Source organism: Columba livia, chromosome 24 (assembly GCF_036013475.1).
Source record: "Columba livia isolate bColLiv1 breed racing homer chromosome 24, bColLiv1.pat.W.v2, whole genome shotgun sequence".
Lineage (NCBI taxonomy): Eukaryota > Metazoa > Chordata > Aves > Columbiformes > Columbidae > Columba > Columba livia.
The window spans coordinates 1085899-1099731 of record NC_088625.1 but is presented as its reverse complement, the minus strand read 5'-3'; the positions used below and the strand labels follow the sequence as shown (position 1 = coordinate 1099731).

The 13833-nt window shown below is 49.0% G+C and overlaps 1 protein-coding gene and 1 long non-coding RNA gene across 2 annotated transcripts; one reads left to right on the top strand and one right to left on the bottom strand.

The window, feature by feature from the left end:
• The first annotated feature begins 2220 nt into the window (after nucleotides 1–2220).
• On the top strand, nucleotides 2221–4994 carry LOC135576283 (uncharacterized). The gene is made up of 3 exons (XR_010467876.1): nucleotides 2221–3079; nucleotides 3502–3559; nucleotides 4725–4994. It is a non-coding gene; the product is annotated as an uncharacterized LOC135576283 (long non-coding RNA).
• On the bottom strand, nucleotides 3642–13816 carry ZW10 (zw10 kinetochore protein). Its single transcript, XM_065040171.1, has 16 exons — nucleotides 13648–13816; nucleotides 13310–13444; nucleotides 12423–12524; nucleotides 12158–12235; nucleotides 11875–12034; nucleotides 10580–10726; nucleotides 9818–10009; nucleotides 9391–9554; nucleotides 8876–9058; nucleotides 8192–8430; nucleotides 7651–7722; nucleotides 7045–7214; nucleotides 6294–6424; nucleotides 5971–6102; nucleotides 4902–5104; nucleotides 3642–4249 (listed from the first exon to the last, which is right to left on the bottom strand). The coding sequence occupies exons 1-16, from the start codon at nucleotides 13762–13764 to the stop codon at nucleotides 4129–4131; spliced, it is 2346 nt and encodes a 781-aa protein (XP_064896243.1). The 5' UTR covers nucleotides 13765–13816; the 3' UTR covers nucleotides 3642–4128.
• Between the last annotated feature and the right edge of the window lie 17 nt (nucleotides 13817–13833).

Genomic DNA, 13833 nt, shown 5'->3' with positions numbered 1-13833 from the left:
TGGTCCGTGGTGTTTCTCTTCTATAATAGTATTTTTCCTTTCCAGGATTTAATTTAGCTTGGTTGCTGCCCTTTTGCTTTCTATACAGCAGGATGTGTGTTCTTGTGCGGGAAGCACGAGGCGTCTGAAAGAAATGACTGTCAGGAGACCTCGTGTTCCCGACGACATGGGAGGGCGGTCAGGACCTGTGAACTGTCGCCCTGTCTCTTAGAAGCCTTGGTATTGGCTTATCTGGAGGAAGAGCCCCTGGTTCCCCGTGCCCCCACCCAGCAAAGGGGCCGCAGCCTCTGCAGAGAATCGCCTCAAAATTGCCTCTGTTTGCTTCATGCGGTGCCGGCTGCTTTTTAAATAAATGATTGTATCAGGTTATTATAGTAGCTCCTCTATTCAATTCCTTCTGCAGAGAAACTCATTTCCCTGAAATTGCCTTTGCTCAACTCTATAATCATTACATAGCAAATTGCCTGGGGATGAGGCTGGAACAGGGCAGGGTTTCTGCTCCGCATGTGCCTCCGGGTGATGCAGCGGGTGCATCCGCACCAGCCGCCCCAGGACGGGGGGTCTGGCACCAGCCGGTGTTGGGCCGGCAGGACACACAGGGGCTCGGGGACATGGGGAGCAGCTCCCCAAAACCACTGCACATCCCTCCTCAAAGGCTGAACCTTACCAGCCTGGTACTGAGGCAGCAGAGCAGGACTTGGGAAGTGGGGGAGTACTCGCTTTACTGGATGATCGCTTCAACAATAGAGGGTATGACATAAACCATTACAATGAATAATATGGTGACAACATGTCAAGTTTAGAGTAACAACTTCTTACTCTATGGAAATGTCCAAATTGGAGTGGATATTTGTATGAAATATGGAAAGTCGTGCAGTTCCATTAAACAGGGTAAATATATGCACGATATAGACCATCTTCCTTTGTGTCAGTGCATCCCACTGCCTGAGTTAAAGAGAGTCTTAGTGAGCAGTTTCCCATTCAAAGGTTTGGGACATTGGCCTCTGTCCCAGACGAGGTGCCAGGTGGATTGAGGGGATTGTTTTTTGTTGTTTGGCCTTTTGTTTTTCCCCACAGCATCACTGCTGGGAAAACACAATCAGGCCGTGCAGGGCTCATTACACCTTGAGACTGAGCAGACTGCTCCCAGGATTAGGCAGGTTTTAGGCTTTTCTTTTGGCCATTTCTCTCATTACAGGCTCGCAGTGGCTGCCTTATCTCATGGAGAAGCACTTTTATTAGACAGGAGACTAGAGAGAGAAAGAGAAGAAATGAGGTAAGGAAGGAACTAATCCAAGGAAATGATGTCCCGAGGTGGCGGCCACGTTGCCTCGTTCCGTCTCACAGCAGAGACCTGCAGAGCTCCGGAACAGCCCTGTTTAGCAGTCCAGGAGTATGGGATTGAGTGCCCCTTCATTCTAGACCGACTGAATGCTGCCCTGCGTGATGTTTACTTGGCTGGTTTTTCTTGGGTCTTCTCTTCCTGAGCTCCTCGGGGTAAGTCCAGAGACTTTGCAGGTTTCTGCATCGCTCGTCTGCGACTTCACACTTTGGTGCTTCATGTGTAAGAACTTAAACACTGGGTCTCCCTCGGAGCATGAAACAGGAGCTCACATATTGCCTTTCCACTTGGCCCCCGGTGAGCATCAGACACCTCAGCCTGGATGTGTTCTGGGGCTTCGAATCCAGCAAATATTGCTGGGAGCTCCCTGCTCTCACTAGCACTGCGATGCGCTCCTGTTGCTAGCAGGGCTGTCCGGCTGTCACAGTCAACGGGGGAGCTCAGGGACTGCAGGAAGGACTCTAAAACGCCTCCCTGAGACAAGAGGCAGGACCTGTATCAACAAGAGATGCTTTAAATCCTGAGCAGCAAAGCTGATTTTTCTTCTTCCCTAGCACTGTTTTAGAGGCTTTGGGTCTGTCCGGCTGAGTCTCCCAGGAGGAGTTCAGCTGTTGTATGGGAAAGGGTGGAGAAGGCTGAACACAGACTAACCCAAGCCGTTAAAATGAGCGATACTGAGCTTTTAAAGCTGCTTTGAGAACTTCACGCACTGGGCGTGTGGGATAAAATTCACCCAAGGGTGAACGCTCGTTGGGAGGAGAGCAGTTCTCCATTCATTTGTCCAGCACAAAAGGGTGCAGCGTTTGCTCCCACAAAACCAGAGGCAGCAGCTACAATACATTGTGGATTCATAGACCAGCATGGAAACGCCCAGCAGCCTCTGCGAGCTGAGTTCATAGGACAGTGTGTTTAATATGCAATTTGGTGCTAATAAATGACCCTTTCTTCCTAATGTCGGCAGAATGGATTTGAATAACTGAAGCTGTTATTGCACAAGTTCAAAGGACGTTGTTTGACAAGCTGTGGGCCAGACCTTCCCATTGCTGTGCAGAACCAGGACTTTGTCAGCTTTGCTACAGCAACCTGAGCCAACGTCTGGCTTGTTGCTCCGCAGCCCGCTCACTGCTCCCAGGAGGGAAAGGGAAAACTGCTTCAATGGGAATAAGGCAGAAAAAGACAAAGGAAACGTCTTATCCTTCATAACATCTCTGCCCCTTGTCGGGTATTCACGCATTTCAGCAGTCAGCAATGTCTGTAATCACTACTGCTTCTTTCATTTTTCTAAAGCAGCACAGAAAAATGATGAGGCATTCTCTTTCCTACCTTTTACAACTGTGTGTCAGTGTTTAATTTTGAAAGCTCTCTCATTTTAGTCGCTATTTTCTTATTGCAGGCAAGCAGAATTTATAGAAATATTGATCTTCTTTTAATGAGTTTTAAAAGAAAACAGAATGAGCGTGATTCAGAGTAGCGAGGTGTTAGACTGACTGTGTCCTGGTTTTTAACCGCTACTGCTGTATCTTTGGAATTTGCTGTATTTTATCACCGATACCTGCTCATTGCGGTTTGCTGCTTGCAGGGAGGTGTTGGTGTGTTGCTGGCAGTGGTCACAACCTGCGTCTGCATTTGCCGTGTGCGAGGTCAGCGTTCCAGCAGCCCCGGGATGCTCGAGGGGGGATGTCCCGAGCGGCTCCTGCAGCCACGCTGGGCTGGTGACGCAGCAGCGGGAGACGCCGGGTGAGTCCTCCCCTCCAAACACGGGGCAGGAGTCAGCAAAGGGTTCCCGGGCTGCTTTCTGCAGCCTGGGCTGTCGCCGTGTCCCACCGGTGCTCCTCAGCCCTCCAGCACCATCTACAGTCCTGCGGAGACCGAGATGCTCCAGTGGCACCGGGAACGGGTCCGCTGCTGCGCCAAGGTTGGGGTTCGGGGGTACCTGCAGCCTTGCTCTCCTCCTCAGCTCTCCGGCCTCATCGCTGAATGAGGTAAGTGGTCTGGAGGATAAAAAGTCCACCCCTGACCTACAGCCCTGTGTGTTACACAGACAAATGCCAATGCCAGCACCCGATTTCAACTCGTTCCTTCACTGTCACACATGAACCTCTGGGACAACCTCTTGTATGGTACTGATTCCCTTTTTTCTCTTCTATTTTTTTGACTAGATCTACTAGAAACAAGGCAAGGAGACTTCACAGAGCAACGCTGTGCTCTTTCCATGTCGTAAGTAGAGAATGGTCCAGGACTAATCCATACAGTGTTACTATAACCCTGAGAGAATCCCCAGACAACACTAAAATACACATTCAGTATAAATAGTTTATTAAAGAAAATAGCAAATTACATTTCTGTGAGCAATCCGTAGAGGAGAAGTGGTGGTTTCCAAACCGTGTTTTTTTGGATTGCTGTGTGTGAAGAGGAGGGGGTCCCAGGAGGTGCAAGCGGTACGGGAACACGCTCGGCCTGCAGACCCCTCACTGAAGGGGAGGAAAGGCTGGAGGTTCAAGTGCCAGTCAGATTCACTTCAATATCTCCCTCCCTTGCACATTCCCATGTGCTGCACTCGAAGGGCCAGTTTGTCTGCATTTGCCCCTTCCCCGTGCCAGTTAAAGCCACAAAGAGTCATCCTATTTGTCCTACAAACATGGAGACAGGAAAGATAGGAAGCAGTTCCCCAATGCCAGGCTTTTTTTACACCAGTACAAATAAGAAGAGTCAAATTCAAAAAATATTTGAAAGACTCGGTTTGCTCTTGCTTTATGAGAATATACAACGTGTAGGAGCAAACGCAGTTACTTAATTTTGGCCAGTGCCGCTGCTCTCCTTTCCGTGTTCTGGAACAAGGCTCGGATCAGGCTCTTCACTTCAGCTGCAGAGAATTCAGCTGCAAGAGGCCCCTTCCCATCCGCCCACCTACAGGGGGAAGAAAGAGCTTCATTTAACCAAACGGCACAGCGGCGTCATGTTAAAACAAGCCTTCCAAGAACTTGGTACAGTAGTAAGTTCGAAAGCAAACCAAACCCAGTTAGCAGCCTATCGGCTGTACGCAGCTTGAGTCTAGAGTCGCCTGCCTGGGTATACAAACTAACAGGCTGTGGGATTATTTTTATGCTTCTGACAATTCATGCCAACTAAACTAATAGAAGTAATTATACAAATCCTCACGTTTAATTCAGATGAATCGCCCTTGCAAGTTAAAAGCAGAGGCCGATCATAAGGAGCGCTCGCAGCAGCGAGGCACGGCTGGCATCCAAAGCAGCAAGCACAATGCCGGGCTGCTTACTGTGAAACAACTCTGAACTTCGAGGAGCCAGGGGACACGCACAATCGCCCTGTGCTTGGCTCTCCCACGGCACTTGTTGTTTCACCATTGTCTTTTCCTTTGCAGGAGGCAGCTGAATGTGTATGAGCGAGCTTGGAATGGACTAAACACAGGCAGGAACAGCCCCAGGAGCAGTTACGTGATCCTCACTGGCGGCGATGGCCCCGGGCGCGGTGCCCTGCTCACAGCTCCCTGCCACTGGGGCGAAGCGCTGCCTGAGAAGGAAGATAGGAAGACACCTACTGATCTACGATTTCTTGGAGGTTGGCTTGCAAGATGATCATCAGCTCTTTGAACGTCATCCACTTCTTCACGTAGACTGGAACTTCCTCTTGGTATTTCTTATTTTTGTCTTCTTCAGGTAGTGGGGTGAAAACTCGGGGTCCTTCCTCCACCATGATCCTGCAGAGGGAGTACAACCGATCTGCATCTTCCGCAGAGATATCCTAGAATTGAACAAATACAGCAGTTAAGATATGACAATGGTTGTGCTTCTGAACAGCGCATCTTAGTGGAAGAGCAAGCATTTCACTGTGACGCAGAGGTGCCATGGTGACGGTCTGGACAGTTTACACGGGGATTGCTCAGGCGTTGCCAGCCCAATGACACAAGCCAAGATTTTTGGCAGGCACAGCCTGAGCGAGTGCCCCATACACTGGCTGGTACAGGAAAAGAGGGCTGGTTGGCTTAATGCGCAGTGGGAAGGCTTTTGGGTGTAGCCTACAACAGATGCACTAGCGTATTTCTATAATTTGCTGTGAAAACATATTGTCATTAAGAAACGTAATAGGGTAGTTGTACTTGACCCAACGTAACCTGACAATCATTTAGACACAACACTGGGAGTCAAAGGGAGACTGAAACAGGTAAGAATTTCAGTTTGCAACACCACAGGTATTTTGGCATCTGGTGCATAGACAGGATGGAGAGGTTCGTTAGAGACGCACAGATTGAAAATGTATCGGAATAGATGGGGTCTGAGACAACAGTTAACTCCTGTGCCCTGAACAGAGACACCAGCACACAGAAGTGTTTGTAGTGGGAGTGCCACGCCAAATTCCAAATTATGATGAAAATGTGGCCACTTCCCTGACTCTGCCCTTGACTAGAGAGTCATGGTATCGCTGCAAGAGTATCTATGGTCTCAGCTGGACGTTACTGGTATTTTAAACATTTCGCAGAGACAGGACCACACTTACAATTTCTGGGAAAGGTACCTGTTGCCCTGAAACCTGATTTTGGAAAGAACTTGAAGAGGCTGCAGGTGCTGCTCACGGCAGCTGTACCCGGCACGTCCCCCTCGTGCAGTTACCTCCAGGGCAGCAATCCTAGCGATGATCTCCGTGAGAGCCGTGTTCAGCAGAGTCCCCATAGCCTTGCAGTAAACAGTCACGGGAAGGACGTCTTGCCAGACCTTTCCCAGTCGTTTCAGCTGATGCAGCACCTGGAAGGTAACAGCTCTTTGTTACCTACATGGTACCAAGAAAAAAACAATCAGGCCAGAAAACTGTTGTTTTGACGAGTTCTACTCGGCTGAGATGCTGCACAGTTCTCAGGACTGAGGTGACACCCCGTACCTACCCAGGGACAACATGCACAGACAACAGGATATCTGGCTTTGACTGCTGTGCGTACCTGCCTTATTGCTTTGTTTGCTGCAGAATAATTTTCTTCATCATCCATATTAGAAAAATTCCTGGCACTTGACAGCCTCTCTAGGATTTCTCCTTTCTGTACTCGCATCTGGGCCAGAAAACACGCTGTCCCTTTAGGAGCAAAAACAAGCGGAGAGAGGCAATTAAGTAATTATTAAATTTGCTCTGCCATTTCAGAGACTGTAAGTGCTGAATAATGAACTTGCTCTAAATTAGCTTTATTTTTAAAAGAATTTCTAGTCTCTAGACAGTCTCACAGAGCAATTTAACCAGGCCTGCTCACATACTTGGTAAGCTCTTGTGCAGCTTGTGTTGCTACAGCACTTTTGAAAAGAAGCTGAGTAGCAGCATTAGCTATGGACGACAGGCTCCTGTTAGGCTCTTCAATTCTGAGAGAAGGTTGTTTCCACAGAATAAGCTAAAAACCGAGCAGCAGATCTCAAAATACGGGTGCCAACACACCTCACTGGATAACGATCTGTTCTTGCAACCATGTGCTGGACAAGAAGAGTTGGGTTTCAGAGAGTCAGGCCCTAAAGAACCACCTCGCGTAGAGTTGTAACGCTCTGTCAGGCTTCCCAACCTAGAAAATGTCCTTGCTGCTTGTCCAAAACTCTTAACCAACAATCCGCTGCTGGGGTCAGCCACACATTAAATCGTTCAGCAGCAAATACCAGGATTAATTACTGTGTCATCCATCAATATATTTCAATACTGAAAGGTAAAATTACCAAGTCTCCTGAAGCCAGGTACCAGATCTACAAAGGTGGCTGCTCCGTCGCACAGGATGTCAGTCAGGCGGTATCGGAACTGGTGCCCCAGGGTGAGCAAGTGGTGCGCGATGTACATGCAGTTGTTGTGGTGAATGGCCGCCAGCTGGGGTAGTTTCTGAAGGTTCTCTCTGTCCCAGGAAGGAGGAAGAGCAACGGAAGAAATGTATCTATTTAGACCTGGCTCTGTTAAGAAAATAGTCACGCCTACCCCAGAGAAACTTAGAGTGGAGAAGTCTCTTTCAGTAACACCCCACTGTTCTCTGACAGGTTTGTATTGTTCCTTGTTTTACAGGAAAAACATCAGGAAAAATCTCAGCATCAGACCTGGGGTCAAAGTTCAGTGGCTGGATCCAAATACAACCATTACAAACAGCATCTCCTTGGTCAGGAGTCTGCCAACTCAAACTCTCCTGCACCTATTTTGCAGCACGTATGACTTAATAATATACCAAGAGTACTATTTTTTGGCCACTAGAGGAAGCCCTTAGTAATCTCTGGCTGTGGTGGACAAACCGGGGACAAGCAGGGCTGTTCCAATAGCATTGGTAACACACGCGCACTTACTTGTGGTAAGTTGGCACTACATCACAGAACAGCTGGAATATGTTCCGCACAGAGTAGAAGAGCTGTATACAGCTACAAGGAAAACGAGGTTCACGTTAGTTTGTCAGTGGAATTAACGTCTTGTTCACAAGTGACTCTTAACCTCTCCAAAGGTTAATGAGATAGTTTCAGTTTTTCTAAACAACTGACAGCTAACGTATGATAAAACACTGAACACTGCAGTAGTGTTTTTCCCAACTAAACGACCGAAGCCATGAAGTGCATTGTGTACATTGTTTTCACTGCTTTGATAGCTAAAACACAAGAAAGTGTACCTGAACCTTCCCTGAAAACAGAAGTCCAAAAGCTGCTGAACCTGAGCACTGCAGGGAGCCGAGTCTGCAGCTGTTCCTGCTGCGCCAACCCAGGGACCCGCCAGCCAAAACAGACTCGCTGCAATGATCCATTCTCATTTCTAAGTATCTTGTTGTTTTAATCTATTAACAGATCCTTGGCGTTGTCAAAGGCACCCAAGAGTTACCCGCTGATAAATAACTCCTACCACTGATCCGTGCTGGCTGTGGCCTCCAGCAGCGTCTGATACGCCAGCTTCATCAGCTCCTCCACCGATGAACTGATGCGGCAGGTGGGTAGAGAAAACATGTACTGGGTCAGTTTAGTGTCGTTCTCCAAATTCACCACGTTGTTATGCAGAAGTTTATTAGTTTTTTGCGTTTTTAAGTGATCTCCTGACCCAGGATCAGGAAGCCTTGGAAGGGCTACACCGGAATCAGGTGTGATCTAAGGGAAAAGAAGAGAGGTGTAATATAATTTAGAGCCAACAGAAAGGAGAGTGTGCAGGACTACAAGACGCTGAATGACAGAGACTTGAGATAAATGCAAGGCTGGAAGTCTCCTGCCTTATGAATAACTCTGCAGACCACTAAACAATTTATACAGCCTTGCATGCCTTCAAGCAACTTGAAAGTAACCCTTTAACGGTTCTTAGGCTTGTGACACTAGCCAGAAAAGCCTATGCAAGCACAATTCAGTCATTCTAAAGAACATCTTGTTAGTGAAATAACCCACTTGAGCACCACTAAACAAGGCTTTGAAGCTGTTGTTGGCCAAGGTGCTCAAATAATCAAGAGTACTCAGTGCTCCACAAAGGAAAGGACTCGACTGCTCTAGACAAGCCTTCTTTACCAGCTAAGCTATTTTTCCCACACAGAAAACCAAGAGTCACCTTTACAGTATTGTGTATTTCTGAGGTCATCAGGTTTCTGGCTGCCACAATCACAGCCTGGCACTTCTTGTTAGCAAAGTGGGAATTGACATTACGGGCGTATTTCAGTAAATCGGTCATGTCTCCTTTCAAAATCTGCATGTTCTTCAGGGCTTTTTCAAATTCCTCTGCGGATTTTATCACCTGAGAAGAGCAAGCACATATTCCACATTAGCACAGTTCCCCAAAATCAACGAACATAATTAGTCGGCCCACAGGAAGCCAGCTGGGCAAGCGGCAATCGTCATCTTCGTCACACACGCGCCTCACATCGCACACCCTGAAAGTCTCCAAGTCTCAGCTAAATACAGCCCAAGTTCCACAGATCAGAGACCTCGTACACTTCATGTGACAAGAAAAATAAGCCACAGCTTAACTGAGAGAAATACACAATTCTAGATCAGCAAAGCAGCTTTCTGCTGAAGCTGCCCATCCGGCGTTTCTGCTGTATAGATCGGGAAGATTGGGAAACCTACCTCTATATACTGCTCCAGTTTGCTGCTGTTGGTTGGGATTGAATTCACCAGGCAGTTCTGAATTAGGCAGTCTGATAAATCTTCCCATATCACGTCACCCAGCAGTTCCGGGAGTATAACCCTGCAATCCTTTGTATCTTCCGTAGGCTGCTCAAGAGGCACATCTGAGTTCAAGAGAACAGAAAGAGGTTTTACTACGCTTCCTTCCTGGACCAGACCCTTCGGCAGTTCATTCAGTGCTTCCTGTCTGAGCATCGTCCATCAGCTGTTCCACGATCTCATCATGGAGGGATTCTGCTTAGGCAGGCCGCGTGCCAGGCCCGTGCCATTGCCCACCCCACCAAAACACAACCGAATTTGTGTAAACTGAGCCCAGCTGTGTGAACACCAGGTACCGATCTCAGCCCGAAAGGGAGAAACTACCTACTCAGCAAATACTTGTGAAGAACTTCAAAAATAAGCTTGATCTTGTCAAAAACCTCTATAGGAGAGGAATAATCCAAGTGAGGCTCCTGGGACTTAAAACGCAGGATGAACGCATCTGACTGTTCCTCTGTGAATGGCTGAAGAGATGGGTATGAAATCAGGGGCTTGAGGATGTATTTCAGCAACAACTGACCTGAGAAACAAACAAACAAACAAGATGTTTTCCAAGAGCAGGAGACAGGCAGTTCGCTCCAGAGAGGCCCAACCGTGACTGTTTTGGATGTGGAGATTCCTCATGTGAAGCGGAAGAAACACTCTGCGATAGCTGTAACACGGCCCAGCTAATGAGGCAAAATGCTGGGTTTGGCTTCACTAAGGACCATTTTACTCATGTATCTGTAAAACTATAAATTGAGAACTGTTAAGAAAAGTCAGCTCAGCCTGGCTCTGCTCTCGCTGCTGACAAGAACTCTGTGTCTGTGTGTCTCTGTGCCTGTATGCATCGTTCCTCATCGCCGCAGTGTATACCAGGGTAAACTGGCAGGCAAGGATAACTCATTCTGGATAAATAATAGGATAAATAATGTCCTATAAGAAGAACCAGAGCATTCACCTCACATTCACTGGAAACACAAGTCAAGGAGAAAGAAGTCTTCCCGTGTACTGCTGAAGTGAACTGGATCTCGATATCCATCCTAAACCAAGTCTGAACTTGTGTCTACTCAGACCAATACAGCTATCTGTTTCTTTGGATCCATCTTACCAAAACTTTTAAATTTGGCGTGCAGTTCTCCTAGGACAGCAAACGCCTGCAGCACAGACGCAACCGGGGGGCCAGCAGTCTCCTCTTTTGATGGCACAGTGTGTAAGTGCAGTTCTGAATGCATCGCTGACTCCAGGCTGCTGCTTTCTAGAGGAAAAGGAGAATGTCTCTGAACGGGGTCTGAGAGATCCAGCAGATCTGAGAAGCTGCTGCAAAGAACACCGGCACTTATCGCTCCCACTCACTAGGTTATGCAAACAGCAGAAAGAGCTCCTTAAACCAATCTTAGGGAATAGAGTGCACTGTCAGCAAGTTTGCTGATGACACTAAGCTGGGAGGAGTGGCTGACACGCCAGAAGGCTGTGCTGCCATCAGAGACCTGGACAGGCTGGAGAGTTGGGCGGGGAATAACCTGATGAAATTTGACAAGGGAAAGCGTAGAGTCCTGCATCTGGGCAGGAACAACCCCAGGTTCCAGTATAGGCTGGGAAATTACATATTAGAGAGCAGTGTAGGGGAAAGGGACCTGGGGGTCCTGGTGGACAACAGGATGACCATGAGCCAGCCCTGTGCCCTTGTGGCCAGGAAGGCCAATGGTACCTGGGGTGTGTTAGAAGGGGGGTGGCTAGTAGATCGAGAGAGGTCCTCCTTCCCCTCTACTCCGCCCTGGTGAGACCACATCTGGAATATTGTGTCCAGTTCTGGGCCCCTCAGTTCCAGCAGGACAGGGAACTGCTGGAGAGGGTCCAGCGTAGGGCAACCAAGATGATTAAGGGAGTGGAGCATCTCCCTTATGAAGAAAGGCTGAGGGAGCTGGGGCTCTTTAGTTTGGAGAAGAGGAGACTAAGGGGAGACCTCATTAATGTTTATAAATATATAAAGGGTGAGTGCCATGAGGATGGAGCCAGGCTCTTCTCAGTGGCAAACAATGATAGGACAAGGGGTAATGGGATCAAGCTGGAACACAAGAGGTTCCGCTTAAATTTGAGAAAAAACTTCTTCTCAGTAAGGGTGACAGAGCACTGGCCCAGGCTGCCCAGGGGGTTGTGGAGTCTCCTTCTCTGGAGACATTCCAACCCGCCTGGACATGTTCCTGTGTAACCTCATCTGGGTGTTCCTGCTCCATGGGGGATTGGACTAGATGATCTTTTGAGGTCCCTTCCAATCCCAAACATACTGTGATACTGTGATCTTAGTTCAACCATGTTAATGCATTTCCTATCTTGTAGGAGCCTGAAACCAGCCACTTCAAATAGTGAAGCAAAACCAGTGAAACAAATGGGAATTGTGAGTACCTTTCGAAGGAGGAAGCTTCCATACAACCAGTTTCTGCCATTCTTCTCCTAAATGATAGAGCATGTTCTCGGTCTGCACTGTGAGCTCCATGCGCAGCGCTTTCAGGATCTTCAGCTCAAAGCCCTTGCGGGATTCCAGCATTTTCAGGTTGCTTCTTGTCTGGTGGTAAAATCAAACACAAAACGTTGGGTAACTGTTGTCCCTGCTAAGGAAAAGCATCTGGTGAAATGTATTGAAAGTATGCATGAACAACATTCCATATGCTTAAGAAGTCATTATTACCTTTTCCAGTTGTTGAGCTGCTACAACGTACTTCTTTTCCAGCAAAGCAGTATTGTACTCTTCCATAGCTGTATCAAACTGCAACAATCAAACAGATTCATGTCACGGTATATCTGCAAACAGACTACACTTTCTTGAACAGCACAGCTAGAGCCAGGGGAGCTGTCGACAGTCACTCGCAGGAGAAGTCCAGAATAACAGCACAGACTGAGAAGCAGAGAGGACGACTACTGCTTCAAGATTTTAAGCTGCTCCTCCACCTCACCTCCTGTAGCTTTTTCAGAACGCTCAGAACCAGTGTGTCTCGCTCCAACTGCTGCTTCAATTCAGCCAATTCGGCAACAGCGGCATTTGGGTCTCGCTGAACCTAAAATAACAAACTTTTCAGTTCCTCCACAGCAAGCAAACGTCACCAGACACATTTCTTTCTAAAAGTGGTAACAATATGAAATTTAAAGTATTTCTGTTACTAGAATAACCAGGTGAGGAGAAAGAAGGCTCCATCCATTTTATTCCTTGCTAGGAAGATTCTTGAAAACACTTATAAACTGATTTATCTTTAAATGCATTACAGGTTTTTTTAAGGCACTGTAAGGATATTTAGTCTTAAAAGGACTTCAGTGTTCCTTTAACACAGCCACCTAAAATGCAAGAATGCGTGAACTGAGTCAAAAGTTAATTCACAATTAACACTGTTACAGATCCCCAGATGCTGGAAAATGGATCAAAGAAGGCAAAAGCAGAGTGGACCTGCTGTCCAGCGCACGGGAGCTGCTTGCATCTCCTTACAGGCTCCACGGAACGTGCGCAGGTCCCATTCGGGTTCCCTTTCCGCCTGCAATCAGGGTGGCCCCAGCGCTGCCACACCTTTCTGCAATTTACGAGGCTGATCCTTCTTTTGGAAGGAGACCTGCGACACACTTTTCCAGCCGTACAACAGAGCAAACCCGAGCCAGCCCCTTAATGACAGCTCTGTTCTCACAGCCCCGCTGTGACACACGCCTCTGCAGCATGTGTCACCTAAAGGCATTTTTTAGGGGTGAAATCACCCAGGGTTTGTAGTCAGGAAGACGATTTGGGGGGGGGGGGTGCTACAGGTTTGGGGTGAAGCCGAAGGCAGGCTGAGCAGCCGCAGGGCGGCCCCGCTGTCACCTCGTTCTTGATGCCCGCCCTCAGCAGGTCGATGCTGCCGGCCAGCCCGTCCACCTGCGCCAGCAGCTCCTGGGCGCTCTGCATGCTGGGCAGGAACTCGCTGTACTTCTGGTTGATCACGGTGCACACTTCTCCCTGCGGCAGAGAGGCAGCGCTGGCACCCGCCGCTCCCGGGAGGCAGCGGAAAGGGGCCCTTCCAGGGCTCGGGGCAGCCGGGGCTCAACCAGCTGCCGGGGAACCGCAGCGCAGAGCGGCCGGAACTCAGCGCCCGGGCCGGGACACCCCGCGCCGCCCCCGGGCTCCCCCCAAGCCTCCCCAGCCCCCGCTCCCGGCCCTGCCTTCAGCTCCTCCACGCGGCGGGAGAGCCGCCCGATGCGGGTGCCCAGGTCCTCCTTGTCCAGGCGGCCCGAGCTGGCCAGCACGGCCGCCACCAGCGAGCCCGCCGGCGCCGCCATAGCCGCCCTCCGCCCGCCGCCGCGCGGCACCACGGGACGGCGCCCAAGCGGCTACGGCGGCCGGAGCGG